The 18,258-nt window shown below is 56.9% G+C and overlaps 1 protein-coding gene across 1 annotated transcript in view; it reads right to left on the reverse strand.

Moving 5' to 3' along the window:
• nup98 (nucleoporin 98 and 96 precursor) overlaps nt 1-18,258 on the reverse strand; it is a 102,958-nt gene that overhangs the window by 28,096 nt on the left and 56,604 nt on the right. Inside the window, 8 exon segments of the mRNA XM_078401936.1 lie at nt 102-279; nt 1,067-1,205; nt 1,585-1,701; nt 3,800-4,089; nt 5,759-5,875; nt 9,137-9,327; nt 13,757-13,890; nt 16,590-16,730. Of these exon segments, the coding sequence (XP_078258062.1) occupies nt 102-279; nt 1,067-1,205; nt 1,585-1,701; nt 3,800-4,089; nt 5,759-5,875; nt 9,137-9,327; nt 13,757-13,890; nt 16,590-16,730 (1,307 nt within the window).

Genomic DNA, 18,258 nt, shown 5'->3' on the forward strand with positions numbered 1-18,258 from the left:
GTCATCAATAGACCGAGGGCAGAGGGAGGGGTGGGACCCCGAGAGAGGGGACAGACTGGAGGGCCGGGAGGGGGTCCGCGGGTGAAGGGTCCGGTGTTTACCTCAAAGACCCAGGAGCCAGTCTCGCACCGGTACTCCAGGAAGCGAGCGCCCTGCTTGCGAGAGGAGTTCTCCAGCCGCTCCTCAAAGCCCATGTCCACCAGCCGCTCCGGCGACTTGATCAGGCACCGCGTGCTCTTGTCCATCGGCCAGATACCATCCAGGGTCACCTCCGCCCGCCTGGCACACACGGGCAAAGCACAACAATTAGCAGCCCTGAGGGGCACACACTGCCCGAGTAACTCAGCATCTGGGTCAGGCAGCATCTGTGGGGAACACGGATAGGTGACGTTTCACAGAGTGCTGGAGTAACTCAGCGGGTCAGGCAGCATCTGTGGAGAACATGGATAGGTGACGTTTGGATGAGAGCATCTCTGGAGAGGAATGGAGACCCTTGTTCAGACCCAATGGACAGGTAGGATTTGGAGGGGTGTGGGCCAAGTGCAGGCAGGTGGGACTGGCACAGTAATGCCAAGGCACAAGGGCCTGCGCTCCAGGGCGAGGGCAGGCAGGCGAGGGGTTCACTCACTGGACCAGGAGGCTGAGGGGTGCATACAATTAAGTCTGTTTACCCCAGAGTAGAGGACTCTAAAATTAGACGTGGGCAAAGTGTTTTAACAACCGGGAGATCAGGTAGGTTCAGGCGGAGACACGCATGCACACGCATGCACACCCTCAGACACACACACAAACACACATGTGCACTCACACACGCGCACACGCACGGACACACGCAGACACACAAATACACATGTGCACTCACACACACAAACACACGCGCACGGACACGGGCTTGCACGTACACACGCTCGCACAAGCACGCATACACGCGCACACCCTCGCACAAACACACCCTCACACACACGCTCGCGCACACACACATGCACAAACACACGCTGGCACGTGCACACACACACGGGAACCTCATGGGCAGCGCTGACGGGACGCTGCAGCCTTCGGCCGTTACCTGTTGAGCCCCTCGCCCATGGGTGGCCGCTTGTCATCGTCCAGGTACACGGTCACCTCCTTCCTGCGGATGTGCACGATTTCATCCAGGTCCATGTTGGTCAGGTTGACCACTCCCGGGAAATACACCGAGCCATACCCTGGGGGCAAAGGGCAAGTCAGGGTGGCCGCCCCACAGGGTCACCCCCCCCATAAACCACCCACCCTTGCCCTCCCCCCCTCTACACTTCACCTCCCTTAACCCCCCCTCCACCTCCCTTACCCCCCTCACCCCATCACCTGCCTTATCCCCTTCACCTCCCTTACCCCCCCTCCACCTTCCGGTCGGGGGAAGGAGTCAGGGTCGGGGGAGGGGGTCAAAGGAGGGGTCGGGGAAGGGGGTCGGGAGTCGGGGGAGGGAGTCAGGGTCGGGGAGGGGTCGGAGGAGGGTTCGGGGGTCGGAGTCAGGGTCGGGGGAAGGAGTCTGGGTCGGGGGTCGGGGGTCGGGGGTCGGGCACCACCCATGACTGACTGACTGACCTTTGCGGCCGATGGTGAAGTTTTCCACCACACATTCGCCGCTCTCGTTGGTCAGCTGTTGGGCCAGTTCGTCCATGGATGGGATGGTGTAGTAGCCGACTTTGGTCAGCACGATGCCTGGCAGAGAGAGAGAGTGAGAGAGTGAGAGAGACAGAGACAGAGACAGAGAGAGAGAGAGAGAGAGAGAGAGACAGAGAGAGAGAGAGAGAGAGAGAGAGACAGAGAGAGACAGAGAGAGAGAGACAATCACCACCTGCACAGCACTGACGCAAACACAAAGGCAAATGCCCCACACACCCCCCACATGACAGAAGAGTACAGGGCTTAGTTTAGAGTTTAGAGATACAGCACGGAAACAGGCCCTTCGGCCCACCGGATCCGCGCCGACCAGCGATCCCCGCACACTGACACTACCCTACATCCACTGGGGACAATTTTTACATTTACCAACCAATTAACCTACAATTAACCACTTTGGAGTGTGGGAGGAAACCGGAGCGCCCGGAGAAAACCCACGCAGGTCACGGGGAGAACGTGCAAACTCCGTACAGACAGCGCCGGCAGTCGGGATGGAACCCGGGTCTCCGGCGCTGCATTCGCTGTAAGGCAGCAACTCTACCGCTGCGCCACCGTGACCACCAGGGTGCAGGAGGAGGCCATTCGGCCCTACGCGCCAGCACTGCCATTCAATGTGATCATGGCTGATCATCTACAATCAGTACCCCGTGCCTGCCTTCTCCCCATACCCCCTGACTCCGCTATCTTTAAGAGCTCTATCTAGCTCTCTCTTGAAAGCATCCAGTGAATTGGCCTCCACTGCCCTCTGTGGCAGAGAATTCCACAGATTCACAACTCTCTGACTGAAAAAGTGTTTCCTCATCTCTCCTTGGATCCCATGCGATCTAACCTTCCAGAGCAGCCTACCATGCGGGACCTTGAACGCCATACTGAGGTCCACGTACACAACATCTACTGAAGGAACTGCAGATGCTGGTTTAAACCGAAGACAGACCCAAAAAGCTGGAGTAACTCAGCAGACAGGCAGCATCTCTGGAGAGCAGGAATGGGTGCCGTTTAAACTTTTCCCCTCTCACGTTATATCTCGGCCCTCTGGTGTTGCTCATTTCCACATTGGGAATAAGGTTCTGTCTATCTACGCCTTTTATAAACTTAAACACATCTCCCCTCAACCTCTGACGTTCCTGAAAAAACAACCCAGGTCTGTCTGTCCAACTGCACTCTGTAGCTAATACACTCTAACCCAGGTATCGTTCTGCAAACCACCTCGCCTGTAATCATGTGCACCCATCCCAATGGCTGGTTAACAACAAGAACATTACACTGTATCTCGCTCGGTACAGGTGACAAGGAACTAAACGGAACTGAACTGTACCACCGTGATGCAGAGAGTCAGCAGCTCTACCCGCTGCGTGGCCCTGCCACCCATGGGTGCTCGCTCACCTGCGGGGTGTGTGTGGGGGGGAGACAACTCTACCTGCTGTGTGGCCATGCCACCCATAGGTGCTCGCTCACCTGCAGGGTGCGGGGTGTGTGGGGGGGGGGGAGGTAGCTCTACCCGCTGTGTGGCCCTGTCACCCGTGGGTGCTCACTCACCTGCAGGGTGTGGGGGGGCTCTGCCCGCTGTGTGGCCCTGCCACCCATGGGTGCTTGCTCACCTGCAGGGTGCTCTACCCGCTGTGTGCCCCTGCCATCCGTGGGTGCTCACTCACCTGCAGGGTGCAGGGTGTGGGGTGGGCTCTGCCCGCTGCGTGCCCTGCCACCCATGGGTGCTCGCTCACCTGCAGGGTGCGGGGTGTGTGGGGGGTAGCTCTGCCCGCTGTGTGGCCCTGCCACCCGTGGGTGCTCACTCACCTGTGGGGTGTGGGGGGGCTCTGCCCGCTGTGTGGCCCTGCCACCCGTGGGTGCTCACTCACCTGTGGGGTGCGGGGTGTGTGGGGTGTGGTGTGGGGCGGCTCTACGCGCTGTGTGGCCCTGCCACCCGTGGGTGCTCACTCACCTGCAGGGTGTGTGGGGGGGCAGCTCTGCCCGCTGTGTGGCCCTGCCACCCGTGGGTGCTCACTCACCTGCAGGGTGCAGGGTGTGGGGTGGGCTCTGCCCACTGTGTGCCCTGCCACCCATGGGTGCTCACTCACCTGCAGGGTGTGGGGGGGCTCTGCCCGCTGTGTGGCCCTGCCACCCGTGGGTGCTCACTCACCTGCAGGGTGTGGAGGCAGTATGTCGTCCCCCTCGGGCTCGGGCTCGTCGTGCAGCGATCCCTCGATGCAGGACGTGCCGTCGCTGCTGCCGTCGGCCGTGCCGTTGCGGGCGTGGTTGCGCAGGTTCATCTCAGCGATGGTGTCGTCCATGGCGGACGCCTGGTGCTTGTGGCCGCCCAGACCGTCCGGTGGCGTCTGTGGGATCGGCTTGACGATGGTGTTGGTGTAGCATCGGCTCACCTCTGGGTGCCCCTCACCCTCACGTGCCAGCTCCAGCCCACCCTGCTCACTGCATGGGCGACAAGACACGGAACGCTCACACACTGCCCACCCACACACTGACTGCCCACACTGACTGCCCACACACTGACTGCCCCACCCCCACACTGACCACCCACACACTGACCGCCCACTCACTGACCGCCCACACTGACTGCCCCACCCACACAGACTGCCCACACACTGACTGCCCACACCCCCACACTGACCGCCCACACACTGCCCGCCCACACTGACCGCCCACACACTGACTGCCCCACCCCCACACTGACCGCCCACACACTGCCCGTCTACACACTGACTGCCCACACACTGACTGCCCCACCCCCACACTGACCGCCCACACACTGACCACCCACACACTGACCACCCAGCTCCAGCCCACCCTGCTCACTGCAGGGGCGACAAGACACGGAACGCTCACACACTGACCGCCCACACACTGACTGCCCCACCCCCACACTGACCGCCCACACACTGACTGCCCCACCCCCACACTGACCGCCCACACACTGACTGCCACACCCCCACACTGACCGCCCACACACTGACCGCCCACACCCACACTGACCGCCCACACTGACCGCCCACACACTGACTGCCCCACCCCCACACTGACCGCCCACACACTGCCCGCCCACACACACGCACGCTGACCCACCCCAGCACTGACCACTCACACACACAGACCACTCACACATTCGCTGCCCACCCCCACACACGGACCGCTCAGACAGGGGAGAAGGCAGGAGAATGGGGTTAGGAGGGATTGTTGAGGGCTGGGCCTGCTCAGAGACACACACACACACACAGACACACACACAGACAGACAGACACACACAGACACACACAAAGACAGAGACACACACAGTCATACACACAGGGACAGACAAACACTGAGAGACAGGCAGACAGACAGTCACAGAGACGGACAGACACACAGAGACAGACAGACACACACAGAGACAGACGCACACGCCCAGACACGCACACACCCACACAGAGACAGACACACACAGACAGGGGCCAGGCAGTGCCCACCCACACAGACAGGGGCCAGGCAGTGAGTGGAGGTGCACTTACAGCAGGCCATTCTCCCCAGACCCACAGACAGGGGCCAGGCAGTGCCCACCCACACACAGGGGCCTGGAAGTGCCCGCCCACCCACACACCCACAGACAGGGGCCTGGCAGTGCCCACCCACACACCCACACAGACAGAGGCCAGGCAGTGCCCGCCCACCCACACACCCACAGACAGGGGCCTGGCAGTGCCCACCCACAGACAGGGGCCTGGCAGTGCCCACCCAGACACAGGGGCCTGGCAGTGCCCACCCACACACCCACAGACAGGGGCCTGGCAGTGCCCACCCACACACCCACAGACAGGGGCCTGGCAGTGCCCACCCACACACAGGGGCCTGGCAGTGCCCACCCACACACCCACAGACAGGGGCCTGGCAGTGCCCACCCACAGACAGGGGCCAGGCAGTGCCCACCCACACACAGGGGCCTGGCAGTGCCCACCCACACACAAGGGCCTGGCAGTGCCCACCCACACACCCACAGACAGGGGCCAGGCAGTGCCCACCCACACAGACAGAGGCCAGGCAGTGCCCGCCCACACACACACCCACAGACAGGAGCCAGGCAGTGCATGCCGCGTGGAGGTGCACTTACAGCAGGCCATTCTCGGGGTACTCGGGGGGAGAGGCGAGGTCGTTGTCCTTGCCAGGGCCGGGCGTGTGCAGTGATGAGGTGTTGCAACTCTTCAGCACCAGCTTCTTGATGCTCTTCCTGGAGGTGAACAGGACAGGGTGACAGGACGTACAAACATTAGTCTTTCCAAGCAGAGAGAAGGACTTCCTCAGGGCAGCACAGTGGCGCAGCGGGTAGAGCTGCTGCCTCACAGCACCACAGACCCGGGTTCCATCCTGACTACTGCTGCTGTCTGTACCGACTTTGCACGTTCTCCCCGTGACCGCGTGGGTTTTCTCCGGGTTCTCCGGTTTCCTACCACATTCCAAAGGCATGCAGGTTTGGAAGTTGACACAAAATGCTGGAGTAACTCAGCGGGACAGGCAGCATCTCTGGAGAGAAGGTATGGGTGACGTTTCGGGTCGAGACCCTTCGTCAGACTGAAAGTCACAGGAAAGGGAAACGAGAAATACGGAAGATGATATGGAGAGATAAAGAACAATGAATGAAAGATATGCAATAAAGTAGCGATGATAAAGGAAACAGGCCATTGTTGGCTGTTTGCTGGGTGAGAACGAGAAGCTGGTGCGACTTGGGTGGGGGAGGGTGGAGAGAGAGGGAATGCCGGGGCTACCTGAAGTGAGAGAAATCAATATTCACACCACTGGGCTGTAAGCTGCCCAAGCGAAATATGAGATGCTGTTCCTCCATTTTGTGTTGAGCCTCACTCTGACAATGGAGGAGACCCAGGACAGAAAGGTCAGTGTGGGAATGGGAAGGGAATTAAAGTGTCCAGCAAACGGGAGATCAGGTAGGTTCACGCGGGCTGAGCGAAGGTGTTCAGCGAAGCGATCGCCCAGTCTGCGTTTGGTCTCGCCGATGTGTAAGAGTCCACATCTTGAACAACGGATACAGTAGATGAGGTTGGAGGAGGTGCAAGTGAACCTCTGCCTCACCTGAAAGGACTGTCGGGGTCCCTGGACAGAGTCGAGGGAGGAAGGTAAAGAGACAGGTGTTGCATCTTCTGCGGTTGATGGGGAAGGTACCTGGGGAGGGGGTGGTTTGGGTGGGAAGGGATGAGTTGACCAGGGAGTTGCAGAGGAGACAGTCTCTGCGGAAGGCGGAAAGGGGTGGAGATGGGAAGATGTGGCCAGTGGTGGGATCCCGTTGGAGGTGGTGGGAATTTTGGAGGATTATGTGCTGTTTGTGACGGCTGATGGGGTGGAAGGTGAGGACTAGGGGGACTCTGTCTCTGTTGTGACTAGGGGGAGGGGGAGCAAGGGCGGATCTGCGGGGTACCGAGGGGACACGAGTGAGGGCCTCATCTATGATGGGAGAGGGGAACCCCCGTTCCCTAAACAATGAGGACATCTCGGATGTTCTAGAATGGAACACCTCATCTTGGGTGCAGATGCGGCGTAGACGGAGGAATTGGGAGTTGGGGATAGAGTCTTTGCAGGAGGCAGGGTGGGAAGTCATGTAGACGAGATAGTTGTGGGAGTCAGTGGGTTTGTAATAGATGTTAATCAACTGATGTCTATTACTTATGCATGGCAATAATCTCACTGATCTGTACGCAATAAAGAATATCTCTGCACCTCGGTACAGGTGATAATGAATAAACCATTCAGCCCATCTAGGCCCCTGGTGATATTAAACACTGTGCATTCACCCTGTACACGTCCCTGGTGATTTTACACCCAGTGGAACTCATCGCCACAGAGGGCTGTGGAGGCCAAGTCACATAGAAACATAGACAATAGGTGCAGGAGGAGGCCATTTGGCCCTTCGAGCCAGCACCGCCATTCATTGTGATCATGGCTGATCATCCACAATCAGTAACCCGTGCCTGCCTTCTCCCCATATCTCTTGATTCCACTAGCCCCTAGGGCTCTATCTAACTCTTAAAATTCATTCAGTGAATTGGCCTCCACTGCCTTCTGTGGCAGAGAATTCCACAAATTCACAACTCTTTGGGTGAAAGTTTCTACTCACCTCAGTTTTCTCACCTCCCGTGATCTTCCCCACAGTGTACAACCCCCCCCCCCCATGATGGGGCCCCCTACCTGTGTACACCCCACCCCCACTGTGATCTTCCCCACAGTGTGTACCCCCCCCCGTGATCTTCTCCCCAGTGTGTACACCCCCCCCATGATCTTCCCCAGTGTGCACACCCCCCGTGATCTTCCCCACAGTGTACCCCCCCGTGATCTTCCACGTGACCTTCCCCTCAGTGTGCACCCCCCCGTGATCTTCCCGTGTGTACCCCCCCCGTGATCTTCCCCACAATGTGTACCCCCCGTGATCTTCCCAGTGTGTACCCCCCCGTGATCTTCCCAGTGTGTACCCCCCCCGTGATCTTCCCAGTGTGTACCCCCCCGTGATCTTCCCCTCAGTGTGCATCCCCCCGTGATCTTCCCCAGTGTGTAACCCCCCGTGATCTTCCCAATGTGTACCCCCCCCCGTGATCTTCCCCAGTGTGTAACCCCCTGTGATCTTCCCCAGTGTGTACTCCCCCCGTGATCTTCCCCTCAGTGTGCACCCCCCCGTGATCTTCCCCAGTGTGTAACCCCCCGTGATCTTCCCCAGTGTGTGCCCCCCCGTGATCTTCTCCACAGTATGCACCCCCCCTGATCTTCCCCACAGTGTGTACCCCCCACGTGATCATCCCCACAGTGTGTACCCCCCCCGTGATCTTCCCTCAGTGTGTACCCCCCCCGTGATCTTCCCCAGTGTGTAACCCCCCGTGATCTTCCCCAGTGTGTAACCCCCCCGTGATCTTCCCCAGTGTGTACCCCCCCGTGATCTTCCCCTCAGTGTGCACCCCCCCTGATCTTCCCCAGTGTGTACCCCCCCGTGATCTTCCCTCAGTGTGCACCCCCCCACGTGATCATCCCGTGTGTACCCCCCCCGTGATCTTCCCTCAGTGTGTACCCCCCGTGATCTTCGCCAGTGTGTACCCCCCCGTGATCTTCCCAGTGTGTACCCTCCCCCGTGATCTTCTCCACAGTGTGTACCCCCCCCGTGATCTTCCCCAGTGTGTACCCCCCGTGATCTTCCCACAGTGTGTACCCCCTGTGATCTTCCCCAGTGTGTACCCCCCCCCGTGATCTTCCCTCAGTGTGTACCCCCCGTGATCTTCGCCACAGTGTGTACCCCCCCCGTGATCTTCCCACAGTGTGTACCCCCCCCCGTGATCTTCCCACAGTGTGTACCCCCCCCCGTGATCTTCCCACAGTGTGTACCCCCCCCCCCCCGTGATCTTCCCACAGTGTGTACCCCCCCGTGATCTTCCCACAGTGTGCACTCCCCCTCGTGATCTTCCCCCCAGTGTGTACCCCCCGTGATGGCGCCCCCTACCTGGGCAGGAAGGTGCCGTTGGACAAGGAAGTGGGCTCGTCGTCGTCCAGTCCGTCGAAGAGCTGTGACTTGGTGGAGCCGGTGGGCTGCAGGGCCTTGGGCCTGACCCTGGTGGCGGGCCGGGGGGTCAGCTTGTAGTGGGTGGGGGTGGTCAGCGCCTTCTGTGCCGCCGGGTTGGTTGGCTTGAGCCGCTGCGAGGAGACGACAAGGTAAAGCCACGCTCACACACCGGCCATTCATCCATCGGCGTTCACCGTCACAGCAACAAGAATGCTCTCCCCCCTCCGTCCCCGTCTCCCCCCTCCGTCCCCGTCTCCCCCCTCCGTCCCCGTCTCCCCCCTGCGTCCCCGTCTCCCCCCTCCGTCCCCGTCTCCCCCCTCCGTCCCCGTCTCCCCCCTCCGTCCCCGTCTCCCCCCTCCGTCCCCGTCTCCCCCCTCCGTCCCCGTCTCCCCCCTCCGTCCCCGTCTCCTCCCCTCTCCCACCGGGCACGAGGTACAGGAGTGTGAAAACGCACACCTCCACGTTCAGGGACAGCTTCTTCCCAGCTGTTATCAGGCAACTGAACCGTCCTTAGCTTAGTTTAGTTTAGTTTAGAGATACAGCGCGGAAACAGGCCCTTTCGGCCCACCGAGTCCGCACCGACCAGTGATCCCCGAACACTAACACTATCCTACACACACTAGGGACAATTTTTTACATTTACCAAGCCAATTAACCCACAAACCTGCACGTCTTTGGAGTTTGGGAGGAAACTGAAGATCTCGGAGAAAACCCACGCAGGTCACGGGGAGAACGTGCAAACTCCGTACAGACAGCACCCATAGTCGGGATGGAACCCGGGTCTCCGGCGCTGCATTTGCTGTAAGGCGGCAACTCTACCGCTGTGCCACCGTGACCTCTCACCAACTAGAGAGTGGTCCTGACCTCCCTTCTACCTCATTGGAAACCCTTGGGCTATCTTTGATCGGACTTTACTGGCTTTATTTTGCACTAAACGTTATTCACATTATTCCCTTTATCATGAGTCTATACACTACTCATTAGCTCGATTAGAATCGTGCATTGTCTTTCCACTGACTGATTAGCATGCAACAAAGGCTTTTCACTGTACCTCGGTGTACATGACAATAAACTAAAGTATCAGGTTTCTGAACGGTCCTTCCTTAAGTTGGGGCACTGTCCGATTCACCTCTACCTCATTGCGGACATTGGACTTTGTCTGTGGAACTGATGCTCTATGATGCTGAGAACTATATTCTACACTCTGCATCTTCCCCTTTGCTCTACCTATTGGACTTGAGTTTGACTTTACGGCCCAGCACAGATAGAGTTGCTGCCTCACAGCATCAGATGATCCCGACAGCGACCGTTTGATCCTGACTGCGGGTGCTGTCTGTACGGAGTTTGTACGTTCTCCCCATGAACTGCGTGGGTTTCCTCCGGGTGCTCTGGTTTCCTCCCACATTCCAGAGATGTGCGCGTTTGTAGGTTAATTCGCTAATCGGCTTTGGTGAGTTGTAAAATTGTCACCAATGTATGTAGGTTAGTGTACAGGGTCACCTGTACCTCTGGTCAGGATAGACTCAGAGGGCTGAAGGGCCCATTTCCGTCTCTGTGAAGACTAAAAACTGTATTTATGCATGGTATTATTTGATCTGTTTGGATCGCATGCAAAACAAAGGTAGATACAAAATGCTGGAGTAACTCAGCGGGTCAGGCAGCATCTCAGGAGACCGAAGAAGGGTCTCGACCCGAAACGTCACCCATTCCTTCTCTCCCGAGTTGCTGCCTGGTCTCCAAATTTGAGGAAGGATATTCTTGCTATTGAGGGCATGCAGCATAGGTTTACTAGGTTTACTAGGACTGTCATATGTTGAAAGACTAGGCTTGTATACACTGGAATTTAGAAGGATGAGAGGGGATCTTATCGAAACATATAAGATTATTAAGGGGTTGGACACGTTAGAGGCAGGAAACATGTTCCCAATGTTGGGGGAGTCCAGAACAAGGGGCCACAGTTTAAGAATAAGGGGTAGGCCATTTAGAACGGAGATGAGGAAAATCTTTTTCAGTCAGAGAGTAAATCTGTGGAATTCTCTGCCTCAGAAGGCAATGGAGGCCAATTCTCTGAATGCATTCAAGAGAGAGCTAGATAGAGCTCTTTAGGATAGCGGAGTCAGTGGGTATGGGGAGAGGGTGGGAACGGGGTACTGATTGAGAATGATCAGCCATGATCACATTGAATGGTGGTGCTGACTCGAATGGCCTACTCCTGCACCTATGGTCTGAAGAAGGGTCTCGACCCGAAACGTCACCCATTCCTTCTCTCCCGAGATGCTGCCTGACCTGCTGAGTTACTCCAGCATTTTGTGAATAAATCGATTTGTACCAGCATCTGCAGTTATTTTCTTAAACTCCTGCACCTATTGTCTATTGGCCCGCTGAGTTACTCCAGCATTTTGTGTCTACCTTTGATTTAAACTAGCACCTGCAGTTCTTTCCTACACATCCAAAACAAAGCCGTGATACACGTGACAATAATGAACCTAAAGCAGTAACAATACATTTAACACATCTCTTGCCTGGTTAAGTCTTTAAGCCGACCAACATGCCCCATCTACACCAGTCCCACCTGCCCACACCGACCAACATGCCCCATCTACACCAGTCCCACCTGCCCACACCGACCACCATGCCCCATCTACACTAGTCCCACCTGCCCACACCGACCAACATGCCCCATCTACACCAGTCCCACCTGCCCACACCGACCAACATGCCCCATCTACATCAGTCCCACCTGCCCACACCGACCAACATGCCCCATCTACACCAGTCCCACCTGCCCACACCGACCAACATGCCCCATCTACACTAGTCCCACCTGCCCACACCGACCAACATGCCCCATCTACACTAGTCCCACCTGCCCACACCGCCCAACATGCCCCATCTACACTAGTCCCACCTGCCCACACCGCCCAACATGCCCCATCTACACTAGTCCCACCTGCCCACACCGACCAACATGCCCCATCTACACTAGTCCCACCTGCCCACACCGCCCAACATGCCCCATCTACACCAGTCCCACTTGCCCACCTTTGGCCCTTATCCCTCCAAACCTGTCCAGTCCAGATCTATGTCTTCTGGTTGTTGATTTCCCTGCCCTCGGGTAAAAGACTGCATTCATCTTATATTTCACATATAAATTTATACGCTTTAGTTGTACAGGGCCCTGGTGAGACCGCACCTGGAGTGTTGTGTGCAGTTTTGGTCTCCTAATTTGAGGAAGGACGTCCTTGCTATTGAGGGCGTGCAGCGTAGGTTTATATAACATATAACATATAACAACTACAGCATGGAAACAGGCCTGTCCGGCCCTACCAGTCCACGCCGACCATTCTCCCTGACCTAGTCTCATCTACCTGCACTCAGACCATAACCCTCCAATCCCCTCCTATCCATATACCTATCCAATTTACTCTTAAATAATAAAATCGAGCCAGCCTCCACCACTTCCACCGGAAGCCCATTCCATACAGCCACAACCCTCTGAGTAAAGAAGTTCCCCCTCATGTTACCCCTAAACCTTTGTCCCTCAATTCTGAAGCTATGTCCCCTTGTTGGAATCTTCCCCACTCTCAAAGGGAAAAGCCTACCCACGTCAACTCTGTCCGTCCCTCTCAAAATTTTAAAAACCTCTATCAAGTCCCCCCTCAACCTTCTACGCTCCAAAGAATAAAGACCCAACCTGTTCAACCTCTCTCTGTAGCCTAAGTGCTGAAACCCAGGCAACATTCTAGTAAATCTCCTCTGTACCCTCTCCATTTTGTCGACATCCTTCCTATAATTTGGCGACCAGAACTGCACACCATACTCCAGATTTGGCCTCACCAATGCCCTGTATAATTTCAACATTACATCCCAACTTCTATACTCGATGCTCTGATTTATAAAGGCAATTTACTAGGTTAATTCCCGGAATGGCGGGACTATCATATGTTGAAAGACTGGAGCAACTAGGCTTGTATACACTGGAGTTTAGAAGGATGAGAGGGGATCTTATCGAAACATATAAGATTATTAAGGGGTTGGACACGTTAGAGGCAGGAAACATGTTCCCAATGTCGGGGGAGTCCAGAACAAGGGGCCACAGTTTAAGAATAATTGTTTGTAGGTTAATTGACTGGGTAAATGTAAAGATTGTCCCTAGTGTGTGTAGGATAGTGTTAGTGTGCGGGGATCGCTGGGCGGCACGGACTTGGTGGGCCGAAAAGGCCTGTTTCCGCGCTGTATCTGAAATCTGAAAGGGGAGGCCATTTAAAACTGAGGTGAGAAAAAACTTTTTCACCCAGAGAGTTGTGAATTTGTGGAATTCTCTACCACAGAGTGCAGTGGAGGCCGATTCACTGGATGAATTTAAAAGAGAGTTAGATAGAGCTCTAGGGGCTAGTAGAATCATGGGATATGGGGAGAAGGCAGGCACGGGGCACTGATTGTGGACGATCGGCCTTGATCACAATGAATGGCGGTGCTGGCTCGAAGGGCCGAATGGCCTCCTCCTACACTATTTCCTATGTTTCTTTGTGTTAGAGGTAGTATAGGGGGGGGGCTTACCTCCTCTTTCTTCTTGAGGTCCACCATGGGGTTCCGGAATAACGGGGAGTCTCCGAAGGGAGTGTAGGCCAGAGCGTTGAGTTGTTGTTGCAGTACGGCCTGCTGTGTAGCCGAGGCTGTGGGATCCGTCAGACCTGCAGCAACGGGAAACCAGAGCTCGAATCAGGGGACAATAACAGAGCTTTATTTGTATAACAGAGCTTTATTTGTCGTTCGGTACCGAAGTACCGAACGAAACTACATAGCAGTCATAGAAAAAAAAAAGAACACAAGACACACGACCCCAGCACAAACATCCATCACAGTGACTCCAAACACCCCCTCATTGTGATGGAGGCAACAAAACTTCCACTCTCTTCCCCACGCCCACGGACAGACAGCTCGTCCCCGACCGACCCGCACAGTCCCCGCACCGGGCGCTGAAACGTCTCGCGGCCGAACCGGGCGATGAAAGGCCCGTGACCAAGCCTTGCGCAGCTAAGTCCCGTGGTCGAGCCGCACCGGGCGATGTCAAGTCCCGCAGCCGAGCCGCACCGGGCGATGTAAAGCCCCGCGGCCGAGTTGCACCGGGCGATGTTAAGTCCCGCAGCCGAGCCGCGCCAGCGATGTAAAACCCCGCAGCCGAGTTGCACCGGGCGGTGTTAAGCCCCGCAGCCGAGCTGCACCGGGCGATGTTAAGCCCCGCAGCCGAGCTGCACCGGGCACTGTTAAGTCCAGCGGCCAAGCCGCACCGGGCGATGTAAAGTCCAGCGGCCAAGCCGCACCGGGCACTGTTAAGTCCAGCGGCCGAGCCGCACCGGGGGATGTTAGGCCCCGCAGCCGAGCCGCTCCGGGGGATGTTAGGCCCCGCAGCCGAGCCGCACCCCGCGCCGTGAGGAAGAGAAAAGTTCCCCCACACCACCACCCCCTCCCACACACCCACCCCCCACACACCCCCTCCCACACACCACCACCCCCTCCCACACCACCACCCCCTCCCACACACCACCACCCCCTCCCACACCACCACCCCCTCCCACACACCACCACCCCCTCCCACACCACCACCCCCTCCCACACACCACCACCCCCTCCCACACCACCACCCCCTCCCACACACCACCCCCTCCCACACCACCACCCCCTCCCACACCACCACCACCCCCTCCCACACCACCACCACCCCCTCCCACACACCACCACCCCCTCCCACACACCACCACCCCCTCCCACACACCACCACCCCCTCCCACACCACCACCCCCTCCCACACACCACCCCCTCCCACACCACCACCCCCTCCCACACCACCCCCACCCACACCACCACCCCCTCCCACACATACACAACCAAAAAAATATATATATAAAAACCATCCCAACACCGACACACAACAAAAAAAGGGGAAAAAAAAGACGGACAGACTGCTGGTCAGCCGCTGCCGTTAGGCGCCGCCATCTTGAATAACCCGCAGCAATGGGAAACCAGAGCTCAAATCAGGGGACAATAACCCGCAGCAATGGGAAACCAGAGCTCAAATCAGGGGACAATAACCCGCAGCAATGGGAAACCAGAGCTCAAATCAGGGGACAATAACCCGCAGCAATGGGAAACCAGAGCTCGAATCAGGGGGAAAAAACCCGCAGCTACAGGAAACCAGAGCTCGAATCAGGGCACAATAACCTGCAGCAACGGGAAACCAGAGAACCAGAGCTCGAACCAGGGGACAAAAACCCGCAGCTACAGAAAACCAGAGCTCGAATCAGGGAAGAAAAACCTGCAGCAGCGGAAAACCAGAGCTTAAATCAGGGGATAAAAACCTGCAGCCACAGGAAACCTGAACTGACCCAACAATGAAAGGCCTGGATAGAGTGGATGTGGGGAGGACTGGAACCTGCAACCTTCTGAGAAATGAGTGTTTGGGTCAGCACGGTGGCACAGCGGTAGAGTTGCCTCTCAGCGCCGGAGACCCGGGTTCGATCCCGACTACGGGCGCTGTCTGTACGGAGTTTGTACGTTCTACCCCTGCCCTGCGTGGGTTTTTACCGAGATCTTGTGTTTTCTCACTCACTCCAAAGACGTGCAGGTTTGTAGGTTAATTGGCTTGGTGGAAATGTAAATTGTCCCTAGCATGTGTAGGATAGTGATTTGGATTTTTTAGATTTTAGATTTTTTAGATTTAGAGACACAGCGCGGAAAAAGGCCCTTCGGCCCACCGGGACCGTGCCGCCCAGTGATCCCCGCACATTAACACTATCCTACACACACTAGGGACAATTTTGTTTTACATTTGCCCAGCCAATTAACCTACATACCTGTACGTCTTTGGAGTGTGGGAGGAAAGCGGAGTGTGCGGGGTGATCACTGGTCGGTGCAGACTCGGCGGGCAGATCAGCCCGTTACTGCTCTGTATCTCTAGAACTGAGATAGACTGTGCTGACAGGGATGGGAAGTGAAGGGGACATGGTTCGAAGTATGTTGGGAAAACCTGCAGATGCTGGTTTAAATCGAAGGTAGACACAGAGTGCTGGAGTAACTCAGCGGGTCAGACAGCATCTGTGGAGAACATGGATAGGTGACGTTTCACAGAGTGCTGGAGTAACTCAGTGGGTCAGGCAGCATCTCGGGAGAGAAGGAATGGGTGACGTTTCGGGTCAGTTTGAAGAAGGTTCTCGACCCAAAACGTCACCCATTGCTTCTCTCCCGAGATGCTGCCTGCCTGTCCCGCTGAGTTACTCCAGCCCTTTGGGACATGGTGCCAGACGGGTGAGTGGCAGCAGATGTTTATCGGAGGAGCGGGCTTGCGGGTTTAACGGGGCGGTGGTGACGGGCACGGGTTGCGATGATCACTTACACATGGCGGCCTGCGGTGCGCCAAACCCCATGCCGGCGGTGCCAGCGTTAAACGCTCCCGCCCCAAACGCACCGGCCCCGAGCGCAGCGCCCAGCTTGGGCTGCGTGTTGCCAAACAGGGAGGTCTGCCCCACTCCCAGAGCTAGGAAGCAAGGCATGGCACAACGGTTAGAGAGAGCACCGCAACACCAACCCCCACCCTCCCTCCGTCCCTCCCCCCTCCCATCCCCCTCCCCCCTCCCCCAGGGAGGTCTGCCCCACTCCCAGAGTTAGGAAGCAATGCACGGCATAACGGTTAGAGAGAGCACCGCAACACCAACCCCCCACCCTCCCTCCCACCCTCCCCCCCTCCCCCAGGGTGCACAGTCAGACCACCCCCTCACCTCCACTCCCACCATCTTCCCCCCCCCTCTCTGGATGGCTAATAATGCCCTGGGGCTGGCAGCAGGTGAGACAGGCCAGTGTTTGTGCTACAGAACGTACACCAGTACAGCAACATAAACTAATCACCTCTGCCAGCACTTGATCCATATCCCGAGATTCCCTGTCTGTCAGCGTGCCTATCTAAAAGCCGACTAAACACACTACCAATGGAAGGTAGACACAAGAAAATGCTGGAGTAACTCAGCGGGTCAGGCAGCATCTGTGGAGAACACGGATAGGTGACGTTTCACAGAGTGCTGGTGTAACTCAGCGGGTCAGGCAGCATCTGTGGAGAACATGGACAGGTGACGTTTCAGAGTGCTGGAGTAACTCAGCGGGTCAGGCAGCATCTGTGGAGAACACGGATAGGTGACGTTTCAGAGTGCTGGAGTAACTCAGCGGGTCAGGCAGCATCTGTGGAGAACACGGATAGGTGACGTTTCGGGTCGAGACCCTTCTTCAGACATTCCTTCTCTCCCGAGATGCTTCCTGACCCGCTGAGTTACTCCAGCATTTTTTTGTGTCTACCTTCGATTTAAACCTGCATCTGCAGTTTTCTTTCCTACACTATCAATGGACTTCAACTGCACTGACATGCAGACTTGTAGACGTAGCCCAGCCCACACACACACCACACTCCCCACCATTGTAGACGTAGCCCAGCCCACACACACACCACACTCCCCACCATTGTAGACGTAGCCCAGCCCATCACACACACCACACTCCCCACCATTGTAGACGTAGCCCAGTCCATCACTCACACCACACTCCCCACCATTGTAGATATGGCCCAGCCCACACACACACCACACTCCCCACCATTGTAGACGTAGCCCAGTCCATCACACACACCACACTCGCCACCATTGTAGACGTAGCCCAGTCCATCACACACACCACACTCCCCACCATTGTAGACGTAGCCCAGTCCATCACACACACCACACTCCCCACCATTGTAGACGTAGCCCAGCCCATCACACACACCACACCACACTCCCCACCATTGTAGACGTAGCCCAGTCCATCACACACACCACACTCCCCACCATTGTAGACGTAGCCCAGCCCATCACACACACCACACCACACTCCCCACCATCAACTCCATCTACACTTCATGCTTTCACAGAAAAGCGGCCAACGTAATCAGACTTGTCGCTGTCCCATCCCGGTCATTCCTCCTTCTCCCTACTCCTGTTCTGCAGAAGGTACAGAAGCTTGAAAGCACGCACCACCAGGCT

This window comes from Rhinoraja longicauda, chromosome 7 (genome assembly GCF_053455715.1).
Source record: "Rhinoraja longicauda isolate Sanriku21f chromosome 7, sRhiLon1.1, whole genome shotgun sequence".
In the NCBI taxonomy this organism is placed as follows: domain Eukaryota; kingdom Metazoa; phylum Chordata; class Chondrichthyes; order Rajiformes; family Arhynchobatidae; genus Rhinoraja; species Rhinoraja longicauda.